We start from the raw sequence: 18,558 nt of genomic DNA, 5'->3' as shown, positions 1-18,558 counted from the left end.
AGCCATGCGGTAGAATGAGATAGCCATATCACTTGCTTGCTTGACTCGATATGATATATAGCTTGCTTGCTCCCTCTAACGCATAAATGCGTCCCTTGGAGTGGCCGGCGTTGGCCCATCGTGTAGAGGAGCCATAAGTTTTTGGGCATAGCTGAGCTGAGAGCATCTATGCTCTTTGTGTGCTGTCTTATTTTTGTATGGTTGTTTTTTTTTTCTTTAAATTAAAATGGAAATTTTTGCCAAGCGGACCTCAGGCTCCCATGAGCCGTGGCAAAAATGCCCGGATAACGCGAGGAAGAAGAAGAAATTAAAATCCTTTTTAATTTCCCTATAGTGCTATAGGTATAAAAATATTAAATGGCTATCAAATCACGTCGATGTCGAACGTCGAATAGGCACAGTTGTGGAAAGCTGCGCGTACGCCGAGCAAGTAAGCAGTGATCAAGAAGGCGCCGCGCCGAGCGGCTGGCGGACAATGGACGCGCGAACGCAACGATTGAGGTGAGTGCTGTGTTGCTGAAACAATTTCAGTGTTCAACAAGTATTGTAATGTGGAATATTTATTTTCACCACACCAGCTCGGAAAGGCTTACTTTGCACTTCAAAAACTGACAGCACATGTGAGGCAAAGTAAAAAATTTTTTAGTTGTTTTCTTATGTTTGCTGATAGAATTGCCTTTTAAATGATGATTTTGGATGATAAATATTTAATAACATTCATCTGGATTTGATTTGGTTTGATTTTCATTGGTATTTCACATTTAATATTTGCTTCGGGTTGGTGTGGTGAATAATTTTGTGTTTCACTCGGGGCCAAATTTTGTTTAACCCTCGTACTTTGAAACCCTTGCAACGCTTAATATTCAATTTTTCGAACCACTCGCTACGCTCTTGGTTCAATTTTGGAATATTTCGCATGCTCGGGTATCAATATTTATAGCACGAGTGGTTAAACAACAACTTCGCCCCCTTGTAAAACAAATAACTATTATAGTACAAGACAATAGGGCCAAACACATTTTATAGTGGGTTTAATAAATCATTGGCGTATATCCTGTAGACATCGCAAATGGAATCTAGAGCTAATTTTTACGCTGCAACCTTACAGGATACATTTATTCAGTGCCTGAAAGTCTTGAGACTCAAATAAGAAACACGTAAATATATGGGTCGTTAACTTTTAACGTATTGTCCACAGATGTGACCATTTTCCAAAATATGTTTGACCCTATTGCAGACACGTTTTCGGTGTTAAACAAGTATTGTACTTAATGAGTATAATATTTATTGTATTCTCTCTGTGTTATGTATTTATTTTGTGCAATGAAGTGTTTACTACTACTACTACTACTACTATTTATTTATAGTAGGTACAGTACTAGTGATATTTATATAATTTTTGTATTTACCAGTTTACAAGTTGTAACAAAGATATACCTATTCAGTATCGTGTTCTGATTAGGAAAAAGTAAAAAAAAAATGTTGACGCGACTTTTTTTTTCAAAGGCCTACATTTTTTGAGTTATAAATGTTTTTTTACCCGACTGCGCGACGCAAAGGAGGGTAATGTGTTTATTATCGATACCGAACATCACCATTATTTTTGTTACACTTTTTATTTAAGTATACATTACTGGGTGGTTATGGGTTCGTGACCCTAATGGTCGAAGGTTTCCCATGGATGGAAAATCGTGAAAAAAACTTTGGGCCCATACTTTTCTTCTACATCGGGCCATCATATCAAGGTGTCAATTAAGTAGGTACATTTTTTTGCCCGATGTTGTAAGGAAATTTGTTTATTATGACATTTATGACTATCTTAACATTTTGACATACTAATTTAGGATCACAACCCCAAAATCACTCGGTATGTTTTTTTTAAAAGGGGAAAATCATTTATTTGCAAACAAGATATATACCTACCTACAGTGGTATTACTAAAATTTAAATATTTTCCACACTCGCATAAGTTTGGGTAGTAAGTAAATATAAAAAAATCATGCTTGCTTTATTGAAAAAATAGTTTTCAGTGGATTTTAAATAACTTCCGATTTACGAATTGGACGATTTTCATCCCCTGTACGGGAGAGATCGCGGTTATAGACCAGAGATGACACAAGAGATTGTGTCATCTCTGGTCTATAACCGCGAAAATCGAAGTTCATACATTTTGAGCTTCTATCTCTGTCACGCGTTAATTGGAGTAAAAGAGAAAGATGCCTGAAATTTGCGAATTTCGGTGTTCGCGGTAGGCCGTCTCTAGTACGAGCGTGTACAAACACCAACGCTCTTAACTGCCCATCGGTGGACCTTATGCCTTTTGTAATAAGGTTTACGAACTGTCAGTTAACAGCGTATGGTAGGTATGTCTAAAATGCAGTAACCAACGGCCCGATTCTAACTTTAAGATACGTCAATTGATAGATCTAGAAACGATATGGATTAGATATGTCAGTGTCAAACAAGTGTGAAAATTGACGGTTTTTCAAACAAAAACGCACTTTGACACTTGTTTGACACTGACATATCCAATCCATATCGTTTCAATATCTAGTATTTGACGTATCTCATTGTTTGAATACAGCTGTAAGTAAATACCGTAAAATATTTTACGCTTGACATCTTAATCATCCTTTCTACGATTTCACATTTTAAACAAAGTACATACTTAACGCATCAGTGACATTATTATTTCTTCATAAAGCATGTCACAACTAGTCTTTAAACCATGTGGAATGAAGTAGGTAAACATCCATGGGCCCGATTTGGATTTTGAAATAGACATCTATTAGATATCTTTTAGACATCACCAAGATACGATAACGATATGTTTAAGATCTAACCTGTCAAATTTGACATTTGCGCGATTCTGGAGATACTCTTGAACGATTTCCACAGGATATGACTTAGAGATCCAATTCACATCTAATAAATATCTTACTCTATCTAACGTAAAAGTGACATTGGTTGCCCGAATTGAGCCGCAAAAGAGAACTAGTTGATATCTAAACTATAACGTATCTAGAATGGATCTAGTACGTGTCGTCTCTTGTGAATATCTTGAAGTTCGAATACGGCAGCATGTTTCCGTAGCGTTTCGGTGTTTATGAGGCATCGCGTGCGCATACGGAAAGAGACACAAATGTAATGGCTCCTCTACACGTTGGGCCAACGTCGGACAATCCAAGGGACGCAGCCATGCGGTAGAATGAGATAGCAATATCACTTGCTCCCTCTAACGCATAAATGCGTCCCTTGGATTGGCCGACGCTGGCCCAACGTGTAGAGGAGCCATAATAACAATAACTGACACCACACCACTGTAACCTGGAGGCCAATTCAAGCTAACGAGCAAATTAATAAATAAATGAATATTATAGGACATTCTTACACAGATTGACTAAGTCCCACAGTAAGCTCAAGAAGGCTTGTGTTGTGGGTACTCAGACAACGATATATATATAGTAGTGTACCCTATGATGGGCGTGGAACCAGTAATGGGACAAAAAACCACAAATCCTGTAAAATAAGTGTCTAAAAGTAGTTTATAAACACTGCCTGTATTATTATCATAAATAAGAGTCCTAGAGCTGTTTCAGTTTGAATTTTTATTAAATTTGGTTGTTTTTTAAGAAATTGGCGTCAACCCAAAAGTTGTCGTGTCACTGAAAAAAAAAACCACTACGAATTCTTAACAACTTCGCTAAGAGAGGTGAGTTAATTTATTAAATTTTAATTAATTAATACTTGATGAAAACTAGAATGTGTTTTGTTAATTGCATTTACCATGAGATAAGGTATACAACACACTATGTTGTGACTCCACAGATGTAAAAAATATAGTGGTATTTGGCCCAATCCCATTATAGGAGCTGTAAAACTGCATACCTCCTATAATGGGACAATTTACATAATGATGCTTGCCATGCCATCATTTCATGTTTAAACAATACAGAAGTAAAATGTAGTTACGAAATATGTCAACCAGGAGGTATGCTCGGACTTCGGATAAATTAATATCGTTTTTCCAAACTTTCATTTAACTTGCCCTGTTAGTTAGTGTGGGTCAAATCTTGGTAGCCGAGTTTGATCCACTTTCCGATTTCCGATTGAGTTGAAATTTTGTATTCGTAATTAAATATGCAAATCGGATGATAATGCAATATTATGGTAACATGGACCAGATCTGATGACCTATTTCAATATTTTATACTGATAGAGCAGTGTCCATTACTGGGGGGCCCATTACTGGAGCTTTGGTGTCCATGACTGGAGAAAAATAGCATAGTTTTAATTTGTTAAGTATGTGGAAACTCATTGCAGTATCTTTGATACAACACGCCTGAAACATGAAATACGGATAGGACTTTCATCTTTCAATACGCTAAGCGGTAGACCATTCACATGTATTAGGGAAATATCACAAATACTCCAAATTCCCTCTTAAATGTCCCATGACTGGTGCTGTTACTATAATACACAAATACTTAAATACATAGAAAACACCCATGACTCAGGAACAAATATCTGTATCATCATACAAATAAATGCCCTTACTGGGATTCGAACCCAGGACCATCGGCTTCGCAGGCAGGCAAATTATGGATATATACCTATTTAATAAAATAAATAAATATAAAACAATAATTCAGCCTATATACGCCCCGCTGCTGGGCACAGGCCTCCTCTCAATCACGAGAGGGTTTGGGCTATAGTCCCCACGCTGGTCCAATGCAGGTTGGAGACTTCACATACACCTTTGAATTTCTTCGCCGATGTATGCAGGTTTCCTCGCGATGGTTTGGTTTAATAAAAATAAAATAAAAGACGGTCAAGTGCGAGGCGGCTCACGCTTGACTACACATTTCTAATAGGTTTTCTTTTTTAATTGATGACAATCTATAGGTAAAGTACTATTTTGTGTTTTTTTTTCAAAATTTTAGACCCACAAGTTTCAGAGATAAGGGGAGGAGGGGGGGGGTTGGCAATGGTCGGACGCAGACAGACAGACGCACGAGTGATCCTTTAAGGGTTCCGTGTTTTCCTTTTGAAGTACCTAGGGAATCCTAAAAATAACACACTTAAGGATGACTCACGTTAGACAGGGCCGTCTCCGGGCCGGAGCTTCCGACGCATCGTTTTCTATGGTCATCACGTGATCGACTGTCTTTGTCATAAAAAAGTAAGCACCGGAAGCTCCGGTCCGGACACGGCCCGGTCTAACGTGAGCCATCCCTTACAATGTGTCTGGGTTAGCGTTGTTCATGACTATTCCAAGTCGATAACTTTATTAAGTACTTTAAGTAGTTCTCGAGATATTTATTAGCAATGTGACAGACAGACGGACGGACGGACATAGTCGCCCCATAAAGGTCCCTTTTGTACCTTTTTGGTACGGATTCGGCAGCTAATGAGGTCATTGACCTTCGTTTGATCCGAGAAAGCTACACTATAGTTACTGTAGGAGTTATTCGTAAAATTAATTAGCACGCATATCCTTCACAATTTCTAATCGCTAATAATAATAGGAAATTAGATAATGAGTATTAATTCCTCGTGTCCTAGTCTTGATGCAATGTTGTTTAGGTTCTATAACTCCTTGTCACGCTAGGTAAATAAAATAAAATAAATAAATAATAGAGAATTTTCTTTATTTATTGTTCGTTATTAATTATTGTTCATTGTTATAGACTTGTGGAATGTAGAGAGTATTTACAAATATATTCACAATATTATTTTACACTAGAGATATATATAACTCCGTATAAGATAAATAAAGTCTAAGAAAAAAACGTGCCTCGGAAATCAAGAAATAGTTAAGGTGTATTCGGGTAATACCGAATGTCGGATAATTCCGAAATTCAGATGAAAATCACCCTTAATTCCATCATGCTAAAAGTCTCTTTTTGGAATTATCCGAGTTTTCGACATTCGGAATTACCCGAGTAAACCTTATTTGTTTTACAAGGGGTCATCCATTAATTACGTCACACGAATTTCTAGGTTTTTTGACCCCTCCCCCCCTCCTTGTCACACTTGGTCTCATTTGGCAAACCCCTTCCCCCTAGTGTGACGTCACATTTTTTCTACGAAATCTCCAAATCGAATTAAGCAAGTACCTAAGTATTATTAATATTTTATCAAAATATTTTTGACGATATAAATATTAGTAATTTTATAACCCAAAACTGCTTAGGAAAGAAAATTAAACGAATAAAAATGATTATCCTTTTAAAAACTTGTTATTTAAATGTATAGCAAATAAAATAATTGAAATAAATTTTCGGTTACTGATGAAGTTAAAGTGACGTCACAAAGTTTTTGTCTCCTCCCTCCCCCATGTCACAATATGTCACATTTTCTTGATCCCCTCCCTCCCCCTAAACGTGTGATATAATTAATGGATGACCCCCAAGGGGGCAAAGTTGTTGTTTATGAAATGAAATGAAAGCATTTATTTCGGATGCATGCATTTATTACTGACAAAATATTGGAGACTAAAAACAGACGTGTCCGGGACGACCTCGATAAAGGCACTAGAAATACGATTGAAATAATAGTGCATTATTTTCGAGTTAAAGAATTTGACATTTGAAGGCGTGAGTATTAAGATCGGTACAAACGGACGACCTTGGCAAATGCTATTCCTGCTGAGCCAAACATTGCTATTGACAAAAAATCGTAATTATTTTATAGTTATTAAAAATAAAATAAATAATACACCAATCGACCTAGCTCCACAGTAAGCTCAATAAGGCTTTTATTATGGCGAATACCGTAAAACGGGGTGAGTAGGTTTCGCGGGGAGAGGTGGGTTATGAATAGAATAGAATAGAATAGAATAGAATTCTTTATTGCGAAACCATGGTACATTTTGTTGTTACAGTAAAAGGTTGTGAGAAAACATTGCACCCTGTTAGGGCATTGCAAATAAAATGAATGGGGAGAGAAGGTTTGAGAGGGGGGTGAGAAGGGATTTTAAGGCTACTGCTACAAAAATAATGTATTCCAATTTAAAATGGAGCTATAGTAATACGCATAATAAAAAAAAAATCGATCCAACAATCTTCCAAAATCACCTTTGTATGAAAACCCCTCTCACCCCAAATACGAGGCACTACGGGGTGAGGTGGGTTTTCCTCTTTATCGTCAAAGTTAAGTAGTAAGTTTTAGTTAGTTAGTTAGTATCGTGAAATGGAGCTACCCAAAATAAAATACAAACGTCCGGAACACTTATTATATACACCATTCAGTATTCATATGTAAAAATAAAATGTTATCGAGGTTTGAATTTCAGTTTTGACCCTACTCACCCCATTTTACGGTATATAAAGTTATGTTTGAATACTTATTAAAAAAATACTTAATAAATACTTCTCGCGTTGAATGAAGGTCCTTTTGACTATTAAAACATTAAATTTATATAGCAATGTATTTGTTTTCTATTTATAAAATACTGTTTTGTACCGCATGAAATGTACAGGATGGATAGATTTAAGTTCGGCATTCGCACATTTCCTAATACAGCGCGTGCAATGTAAATTCCTACAGTCCTCAGTTCTTACAGTAGTTCTTACGACTCAGTTTTACAACGACTTTAAGTATATTCGGACGAATAACTATTAAGTTGTGTTAGTTAAGTTTGTGCGATTCGTGTGTGCAGTGCCAACAATACCTAGCAGAAATGCTTTTGAGGTGTGCATATTTATTTACTAGGTTTTTTTAGGGTTCCGTACCCAAAGGGTAAAACGGGACCCTATTACTAAGACTTCGCTGTCCGTCCGTCCGTCCGTCCGTCCGTCCGTCTGTCACCAGGCTGTATCTCACGAACCGTGATAGCTAGACAGTTGAAATTTTCACAGATGATGTACATATTTCTGTTGCCGCTATAACAACAAATACTAAAAACAGAATAAAATAAAGATTTAAATGGGGCTCCCATACAACAAACGTGATTTTTGATCAAAGTTAAGCAACGTCGGGAGGGGTCAGTACTTGGAGTACTTTTTGTTTTTTTTTGCATTATGGTACGGAACCCTTCGTGCGCGAATCCGACTCGCACTTGTAGTCCGGTGGCCGGCTGCATGAAACAAACCTCATCAAAAAATAGAATATACCTACCCTGTAGAGGTACCTGACATTTAGTAGCTTCCAACGCACTTGGTCGGCCTAGGCTTAACCTGGCAGATTTTGTACAAATGGCAAAAACGTTGGACAAAAATTCATCAAAAAAAACCTCATCGAAAAATAGAATGAAACTTGTATGGTAGGATACCTGACCTTAAGGACAGTAAAAAAAAAGTGGTCGGCCTCACCTTAGCCTGGCAGTTTTTGCAGTCCGACCAGATTTATTGGGTCACGTGAGAGCTACAATTTACCTCATCGAAAAATAGAATGAAACAAACGGATTATAATAGCTAAAATAAGCCTGTTGACGTATGTCTTGGTCGGCCTCACCTTAACCTGGCAGTTTTTGCAGTCCGACCAAATTTATAAAAAAATCATCAAAAAATTTTTATCGAAAAATCGTATGAAACTTGTATAGTACGATAGCTGCCTTTGAGGGCAGTAAAAAAAAAGTGGTCGGCCTCACCTTAGCCATGCAGTTTTTGCAGTCCGACCAGATTTATTGGGTCACGTGAGAGCTACAATTTACCTCATCGAAAAATAGGACGAAAAAAAAAAGGATTATAATAGCTAAAATAAACCTGTTGACGTATGTCTTGAGCGGCCTCACCGTAGCCTGGCAGTTTTTGCAGTCCGACCAAATTTGTGGTACCACGTGACAGCTACAATTTACCTCATCGAAAAATAGGACGAAAAAAAAAGGATTATAATAGCTAAAATAAACCTGTTGACGTATGTCTTGAGCGGCCTCACCTTAACCTGTCAGTTTTTGCAGTCCGACCAAATTTGTGGTACCACGTGACAGCTACAATTTGCCTCATCGAAAAATAGGATGAATAAAAAACGGATTATAATAGCAAAATAAACCTGTTGACGTATGGCTTAGTCGGGCTCACCGTAGCCTGGCAGTTTTTGCAGTCCGACCAAATTTGTGGTACCACGTGTCAATTTACCTCATCGAAAAATAGGATGAAAAAAATTAAATTTTTTGATGATTTTTTTATAAATTTGGTCGGACTGCAAAAACTGCCAGGCTACGGTGAGGCCGACCAAGCCATACGTCAACAGGTTTATTTTAGGTATTATAATCCGTTTGTTTCATTTTATTTTTCGATGAGGTAAATTGTAGCTCACACGTGGTACCACAAAATTGGTCGGACACAGGAACCTGCCAACACAGGATTTGGCCAACCACTTTTTTTTTACTGTCCTCAAAGGCAGCTATCGTACCATACAAGTTTCATACGATTATTCGATAAAAAAATTTTGATGATTTTTTTATAAATTTCGTCGGACTGCAAAAACTGCCCGGTTAAGTTGAGGCCGACCAAGACATACGTCAACAGGCTTATTTTAGCTATTATAATCCGTTAGTTTCATTCTATTTTTCGATGGGGTAAATTGTAGCTCTCACATGGTACCACAAAATTGGTCGGACACAGGAACCTGCCAACACAGGATTCAGCCGACCACTTTTTTTTTACTGTCCTCAAAGGCAGCTATCGTACCATACAAGTTTCATACGATTTTTCGATGAGGTTTTTTTTGATGAATTTTTGTCCAACGTTTTTGCCATTTGTACAAAATCTGCCAGGTTAAGCCTAGGCCGACCAAGTGCGTTGGACGCTACTAAATGTCAGGTACCTCTACAGGGTAGGTATATTCTATTTTTTGATGAGGTTTGTTTCATGCAGCCGGCCACCGGACTATTGCCCGGTTTTTTTACTAGATCCGTGGATTCGTTTGCGCAGATATCAAAGCCTCGGGTCAGAGGTGTAGGGTTAGAGCCATCTTAGCTTTATTTGACGTTCATAAGCGCATTGTAATAATTTGCATAATACCTATTGAAAGATAAACAATTTTTTTTCTAAATCTGTTCTAGAATGGAATACTTTACTTTTAGTTATAGGTACAGTGCCTAAGTTCATGTGTACTTACATATTTCATTCAAATACGTTTATAGTCTTTAGTATGCAATTGAGTAATACGCATAAGCAGCGGTGGCCGAGTGGATATGACGTCTGACTTTCAATCCGGAGGTCGCGGGTTCAAATCCTGGCTCGTCCCAATGAGTTTTTAGGAACTATCATTTTGATATTTACCTACCACTAGCTTTTCGGTGAAGGAAAACATCGTGCATGCATCTGCGAAGAAATTCATAGGTGTATGTGAAGTCCCCAATCTGCATTGGGCTAGCGTGGGGACTATAGCCCAAACCCTCTCGCGCATGAGAGGAGGCCTGTGCTCAGCAGTGGGACGTATATAGGCTGAAATGATGATGATTGATGATGAATTGAGTAATACGCTTTTTAAACATAATTACTTTGACAGTAATTTATTTATTTTATTTTATTAGTCAAATAAGTAACACAGCATTACAATAAAACCAAGGCACTGTGAAACTAAAAAAAAATACAATACAAAGAAACTACAAATAAAAACAAATAAAAACCAAAGACAAATTAAACATTAGATTAGATAAAATTATGTTTTATTGATTCCCTGAATGTCTGCCCCAAATCATATCAACTTACTGGAAATTATGTAATTTATTGTTTGTTTAAGGAACTCTTAAGTAATTGACAATCGCGTAACGTTTGTGAATTTTCCAAAAAAATATATTTTTCACCACACCAGCTCGCAAAGGCTTACTTTGCACTTCAAAAATTGATAGCAAAGTTGTGCTTTGTGCGTTTATCCTGTTTTATTTCCAAAATTTACCAATAGACAATACAAAAAAAAGTCGAAGTCGCCCACCGAGGGGTCCGTACTTTTTAGTACCTATTTGTAGTTATAGCGGCAAGAAATACATCATCTGTGTAAATTTCTACTGTTCATGAGATGCAGCCTGGTGACAGACAGACGGACAGTGGAGTCTTACGGCGCGATTCGGGAAATGAATTGCCGTGGAACGTCACAATATCTTTACTATTTCATACCTTGAATCTCTTACTCATTTCCTGAATCGCGCCGTTATTAATAGGGTCCCGTTTTTACCCTTTGGATACGGAACTCAAAAACCTCTACGAACTTTAGCATATTGCATTGCCACGTAACATACCTATAGGTATACCCGTATTCTACCCTGTCCGGTTTTAACTAGCCAAATATATATTTGGGCCAAACACGAACTCCCGACCCCCGTAACGAAGCATAACCACTAAACCAACCGGACAGCAGGTTGCCGAAAGCTAAAAAAAAACTACTTTGTAAGTCCGAATGAATGCGCTTGAACTCGTAATGGCCTAATGTTTGCGATATAAATGCACATTATTATCGAATACCACTGATATATACCAGCTGCATTGCACAGTAGGATAACTTAAGGTTATATTTATATAGCAACTGTTGCTGTAGGATTTCTTCTAACATATTAACTCACATTATAGACGGGTCTAACAGGAATTATATGCAATTACCTTGATTTACCGACGTTTCGACAAACAACCAAGGTAAATCAAGGTAATTGAATATAATTCGTGTTAGACTCGTCTATAATGTGAGTTAATATGTGTTCAAAACGCGAAAGTTCTTCTAACATGTTAGGATTTTGGATATTTTGTCAGGGTTGCGGGGGATTGGCTGGTGTCAGGGTTTTTCAAAATTTCATCTAACCGTAGACGCTAGCTAAAAGTTTTTTTCGCCTATTAGGATCGAAAGACTCATGACTCTGAGTAGAAAAAAAATGTACTTACTCACTTACTCCGTTGCCTCAGCGACCCAAAATGAGACTTGGCCTCTGACACAAGGCAGCACCTCTTTTCTCGATCCTGTGCGACCTCTCGCCAGAAAACTAGAAGTTCGCGCAGAAAAAAAATGTAGTGTAGGTACAAAAATATATTGACCCAATAACTGCAGCAGCAGCGCTGGCTGTAGTCGCCATCCGAATGCAACCTTAAGTCTTATAGTAATAGATATATCATAAACAACAGGATTCTTTAAGGAAACTATGTATCATTGCATTCGTAATGCACTCCATTAGCGTAATTGCTAATTACCAATTAAAGGCGGAGTTGGATCGATAACAGTTAATAGCTGATAAGGATATTCTTATCCTTTGGGAAATGCTTTAAATTCGGCGATTCTTCCGTTTGAACTTTCCGGCTTTTTGCAGGCGAAGCGAAAAGTAGGGCGATGCAATGAGCATGTAGTGATAACGATACTTATTATTTATTGTATAAAATATCAAGACAAAATCTTAAAGGCTGGTAATGTACTTGCAATCCCTCTGGTGTTGCATGGACACCTGGCGCGGATGACGGATACTTACCATCAGGTGATTCGTCTACTCGATTGCCTTCTATATTATTAAAAAAAATTGGATATCAATGCATAGTTATTAGTTACATTTAATTTATAAAAGAGCTGGCGGCTACCTCGCACAACGTATCAGCATTGCGATACAGCGAGGAAATGCCGCCAGCATCTTTGGTACAATGCCTAATTTTAGATTTAAGCTAGTTATAAACAGAGATCGAAAAAATTGGCGTCATTGCTCGCAATAATGTGGACATGACTCCAAAATTGACTAATTAATTATTATATATTGTATGTAAATAAATTATTTTTTCACCTCAGCAGCTCGAACAAGGGTACTTTGCTTCTTAAAAACAGTGAGCAAAATGCGATTTTGCTCACTGAGTCATTTTGTCTCACTCAGTGAGCAAAATCGCATTTTGCTCACTGAATGTGTCTCACTCAGTCAGCAAATTGCGATTTTGCTCACTGAGTGAGACAAAATGACATTCAAGTGACCTTTATAGTCAAATGTCATTTCAACATGCGGGGTCTAATACAAGTTCGATATACTTGGGTTCTATTATCTCTGTCCCTCTAGGTATGTTCTAACTGCTTAGGGTGAAAATTTTTGTGTACTACACGAGATCAAAGTTATTTACATCTCGTGCGCTTTTGAATCCCTTACTACGCTCAAGATTCTAAATTAGATTCACTCGCTACGCTCGTGAATCTATTATAGAATCTTTCGCTTGCACGGGACTCAAAATAAGCACTCGAAGAAATATTAAACTTTGATCTCTTGTTGTACAAATAACTATTTCATGATTAATCATGTAATTAATTTCTTACCTGAGGTTTAATTTTGATTCCTAATCAATAAATAACACAAAGATTTCTTAGAATGTAAATTTATTAAAGAAAATATCCAGTATGTTTTCCAAATTTTCTGTAGGTACCTACTCATTTTTTATATCAAAATTCAAAAATATATTTAAGTAGGTAAGTGCTATTTATTGACTAGGTAACAAAATTAAATCTCAGGCAAACAATTACTTAAATGATTAATTATTTAATAAAATTTGGAGTCATGTCTAGCAATGTACAAATTGCAGAACATTCCCAAAAAGCGGAAACGTTCTCGAGAATGTTCTCAGAACATTCCTGCAACATGGAAATTATTGTTTAAACAAGAGAATATACTTGAAATAAAGTTTAAATAGGCATAACTTAAAACTAAATGTTATTATGCATATATTATTGTCTATTACAGTTAGCTATTTTGTTGATGTGATAAATTTACCAATAAGTTGCTTAAATTCTCACTGTATATCAGAGAACATTTCGACTTTCGACAATTTTTTCCAAAATGTTTTTTTAGTTTCATTAGAATCTAGAGGCCTCTATCTCCCGCCATGCCAAATCTCAGCGCGCTCAGACCAACTTGAAAAAATTAAAAAAAAAGTCGGCCATTTTGATTTTTTTTAATGCAGTTTGTTTTGTCTCGGGGCCCTCAATGACATTTGGTCGAGCACCCCCCACCTATCACGCACCGTTTAAAAGTTGCCATACAAAATAAAAGTGGCCAGTTTTCCCGCAATTGTAGCATTTCCCCAAAAAATTTTTTTCATAGGTATTTAGGGGACCCCGAGATTTCGTGACCAAAATTTCAGCGCGCTAGGACAAAATTAAAAAAGTTTAAAAAAAAAGTCGGCCATATTGAAAAAAAATGGCGGCGTCAAAAACTGCCAGGGTCCCTCTCTGACATTTGGTCGAGCACCCCCCACCTAAGTCTGACCGTTTGGCCGGGCCGTCATACATTTTTCTGATCGAAAGCGGACGACCAAAAGTCGGAATTTTCTGGGGGTAAGGCCTACACCTAAACTATCGTGAATATTCATGGTATAAACTACGATAAATAAATAAATTCTCGCTCTCGAGAACATTCTCAGAAGTTACCGAGAATTTCTCATGTGGAAAGTTTCGCAACTTTGGAAAGTTCTCGTGCGTGCATTGCTAGTCATGTCCACATTATTGCGAGCAATGACGACAATCTGTCTTGTGTGTTATAAATTTCGTTTAGTAGGTAGTAGCACTGTATATATCCTGCATTTAAATAAATGATTTGAACTTATAAAAGAGTGTGTTAGTGTATTTTAAAAAATAGATAAAAGCAGTAGACGTCGACGTTATTTGACGTCAACTGTAGCAGTATTTTCATAAGCCCGCTCCACACTCGTGCGTGGTGTGGAGCGGGCTCAATAGCACAGATTATATAATAGTTCTTACGAACAGATACTTATCTCTCAAACAAAACGCAAATACCTACCGTTTTGATACCTACACAAAAATACAATGGAGTGACCTTCAGCGCGCCGCTCCCCGCACCGCGCGCACCGGCACAACGCTAGGGTTGCTGACGCTTAGAAATGATAAATAAATACCTACGTAAACAGCCGAGTGAAATAAAAGGAAAGCTAAATCTTAAATTATACCTAATATTCCAATTATGCGTTAGTGTTTGCGAAATAGTCTTTTTAAAAGGTCATATGTCCCTGCAGTAACCGCAGTGTTTACGCCGTTTTATAAGCCGCGCAATAATCCCAGCAAGAATTAGTTTTAAAACTTCGTGTAATTTAAAACCAGATAGGGACACTACTATAAAGAAAAATAATAGAAACCCCATCAATACAGGTAACTAATTATAAGTTAACCAGAGCAAAAATGAGTAGGCACTTTCCGGTGTAAAGTTAACTTACTGTCGTTAAAATAAACATTTACTTCAACCTATTTCAAATAGATAGATATCTAAAACTATACATTTGTCATACATAAAAAACACTACATGTTTAATTAAAGAAATTCAATAGTAGGTAGGCACTACTACGTAGCTTGTATTGTAACTATCGTAAAAATTGACAGTGCGGCGCGCGGTGACGTGCGTACGTGAGCGCGTGTGGCAACCAACTGGCTTGCCTATCTACCGTGAACGGGAGCCGACTCGTAGGTATTAATCCGAGCTCGCGCGGAGAGTTCCATAGGCCTGTCAATAGGTCTACTCATTGACAAATAACGCTTTCCAGTCCAGCATTACATAGTTATCAATTACCTGTCAAGAGCGACATTCGATACTGCTACTACGAGTGTTTTATTACTACGTTGACCTATGATATATGATAGGCGATAAATATTACGCACTACGACGCTTCGGCACTTACCTAGTCTACCTACCTGCTGTAGAGATGCCTATGTCCACGGGCGAAACTATTAATTTTTCTACACTTTTGAAAAAGGTAAGGTGTAGAAGTAATCAGCAGGCGTATTATTGATGGCTTTATCCACGTGATAAAATAACTGTCACTTTTTAACATCGTGGGATAGAAAGTGAAGGACACCGTTTTATCATGCTGTCATGTAGGCAAGAACGACCATCATATTCGTACTGCAGCGGTATCATGGACGCGTTTTTATCACCCGTCATGTCATGCACTTTCGCACTTACATACTTGTTAGAACGTGACAGGCACGGTGACAAATGATAAAGAGCCATCTTAGGCCTTCTGGCACAGAATAAATAATAAATAGTACTAGGTACAGAAGACTCACTCTCTAACAAAATGCGTCTGTCACGATCAGCACAGATATGGCCGCTAGGTGGTGACAGCGCCACGCGCGGCGTATGGCAAACCCCAAAATTGGGGTCGAACGGATGTACTTTTAGCTACCTGTAGCACGCCTGCTTCTGGTTAGGTTAGGTCTGTCATGGCCCAGAAATGGCAAATTATATCAGACGATCTATATCTCTATACCTTAGTGTTGTATTGTAAAGCGATCGATTAATGAGCTCTAAGTGGAGCGACATGAGGAATGCAATGAACTTTACGACTGAATGCGCACGCGCAGTAACAGCGGCGCGGCACGTCACCGGCCAGTTGGTCAATCCGGAGTTAGGGTTACGTACCCTTAAGGCTAGATCAAGAAAATCGATACGTATATGTACAGTGGCGTTCAAAAGTGCATAGAGTTGTTTCAACCGTAATATTAAGGCATTACGGTCGACATCTATCCATGCACTTTCAGGCATTTAGCGGAAAATTTCTTACCTTAGTTGTTAGCTTAGGTGTTTCTTATCTTAGTTGCTCGGAACTGTCAAAATTTCGTTCTAACTGACAGGCCGATACCGTCCGGCGGACTGTTAATCAGTGGGCCTCTTTAGGTACATATGAGCCATAATCCTATTGACCTAGTCACGTTAATATCTATCTTTAGTTAAAGCAAAAACAGACCATAATAGGATAACAATGACCACTACACCTCATTGCAGCTAATTTGAAACATAACTGTTGCATAAAGCGCACTGGACGTATCCGCAATTTGCGTATACATTATGCATGATATTGTAACTCTATTATGTGAAATGACTACGTTAACTGTACTATCATCATCAATAATAATATGAGCAAACCGAATTCATATTTTATAGGTGTATTCTTACTAATGTCATAAACGTCGAAGTTTGTGTTTGGTTAATTGGATGTTTCTTCCTTCATCACTAAGAAACGGGTGTAAATTGTTTTAATGAAATGTGGCACACATAAAATATACTTTTTTATCTCGAATTCATCTCCTAAGAGGGTGTTATAAGAGAATGGGGGGTCACTTTAACTAGGACAGAGACTTTACACGTTCTCTATAATAATAAGAAAATTCTAGCAAAACGGGCTTTAAATCATCGCGTATACTTAAATTTTATTTTTGTATGGGATTTTGATGAGCGCGCCAAGCGGACGCTTAAGGTAAACGCGTACGGTCACGTCTCTCTATCAAATGAAATGCACACTAGGGGGGTACTGTAATCGAGATCAGTGGTCACCAAACTTATTAAATATTTTCAATTTCCAAATTACCTCGGTTTCGAAAATATCTGCACCTTGTACGGAACCTGACTAGCAAACAGCACTCGTGCACAATTCATACCCATACTGTAACGATTGGCACAAAAACAGTGGCACATTATGCAATACTAACACCGCGCGTTGCGGCTAAGCCTATCACTTGCAAATGTCATTAATGCAGAATTAAACATAAAAACCTAGAAAAAATAAAAGAAAAATTATACAATACCATCAATCGGGGTGAATGGGGTGAAAGGGACAAAACTTCAAATGTGATTTCCTGACAATTTATAAAATATACCCATTACCCACACAAATAATTAGTATCATTCGATTGAAAATAATAGTAAATTTTGTACGATACAAATTGTGTAAGTAGTTATAAATTAAGAAATTGTCATTCTTGTCTACGTGACAGCGTGATAAAACTATGCAATTTCAATCGCGCGGTGTCATAAAGTGACTATTATTTTATCACGTGGATAAATCCATCCATAATATGGCGGCTGAACTTTGTGTTAAGTCGTAAGGTATACAGTAAGTTCAAGAGATATCTGACCCCCCTGCAAACAAGTTTTTACGCAGGGTAGGTAAGGGGGGGGGGTCAGTTATCTCTGCATCTTCAAACTAGAGTGTACTGAGTGTAGGTATAATTTGTACACTGTATACTATACCGGGTGTTTCCTGTAACACGAGCAAATAATTAAAACATATATTATACTCCTCAAACTATAAAACTTTTGTTCAACAACTTTTAAAAATTATGAATTCTTTAGACTTCCTCTTTTTCATACAAAATAAATATTGCCTTCATTGGACGTTGACATCAGTGTGTTCACGTTGCTTGTCACGCTTTAAAACATGACAAAATTTGCAATAAGTACATTGCGTCTTAGTATGTGCAATATCGTCGAAACTTTGTAAGAGATAAGCAGCAATTATTACAAATTCGGATGAAATTCTAAAAATAAATTGTTGGTCAATGTTAAAGAAAATTACAGTGAACTAACTGCATATAAATAAAAGAAAGATTATGCAAAACAATTTAAATTAAACTTAGTAATCCGATGCTATCGTTAGGTGAATAAATTTGCATGAAATAATGACTCAATAAAATTACCAAAGGATATTGTGGAAGGTGTGTTATGATTATGAATTATTTTCGGATTGTGGAGTTAATTACCATTATTATTCACGATTCATTTGTTTGTTTAATTATTATGGTATACTGGGTGTGTGGCCTGTAGGTAATATGAGCAAAAAATTTAACTGTAGGCTGTACTCCTCATACTGATCAACA

General features: G+C 37.4%; 1 protein-coding gene across 1 annotated transcript in view; it reads left to right on the top strand.

Annotated features, from left to right (window-relative positions):
• The first annotated feature begins 405 nt into the window (after positions 1-405).
• The window catches only part of LOC134665403 (uncharacterized), a 33,886-nt gene continuing 15,733 nt past the window's right edge, over positions 406-18,558 (top strand). The window contains exon 1 of the mRNA XM_063522353.1: positions 406-501. Coding sequence (XP_063378423.1) covers positions 476-501 — 26 coding nt within the window. The 5' untranslated portion in view covers positions 406-475. The remainder of the gene's footprint in view (positions 502-18,558) is intronic.

Source organism: Cydia fagiglandana, chromosome 6 (assembly GCF_963556715.1).
Source record: "Cydia fagiglandana chromosome 6, ilCydFagi1.1, whole genome shotgun sequence".
In the NCBI taxonomy this organism is placed as follows: Eukaryota; Metazoa; Arthropoda; class Insecta; order Lepidoptera; family Tortricidae; genus Cydia; species Cydia fagiglandana.
The sequence above is the reverse complement of the archived record's forward strand: the minus strand, read 5'-3'. Positions and strand labels throughout refer to the sequence as shown.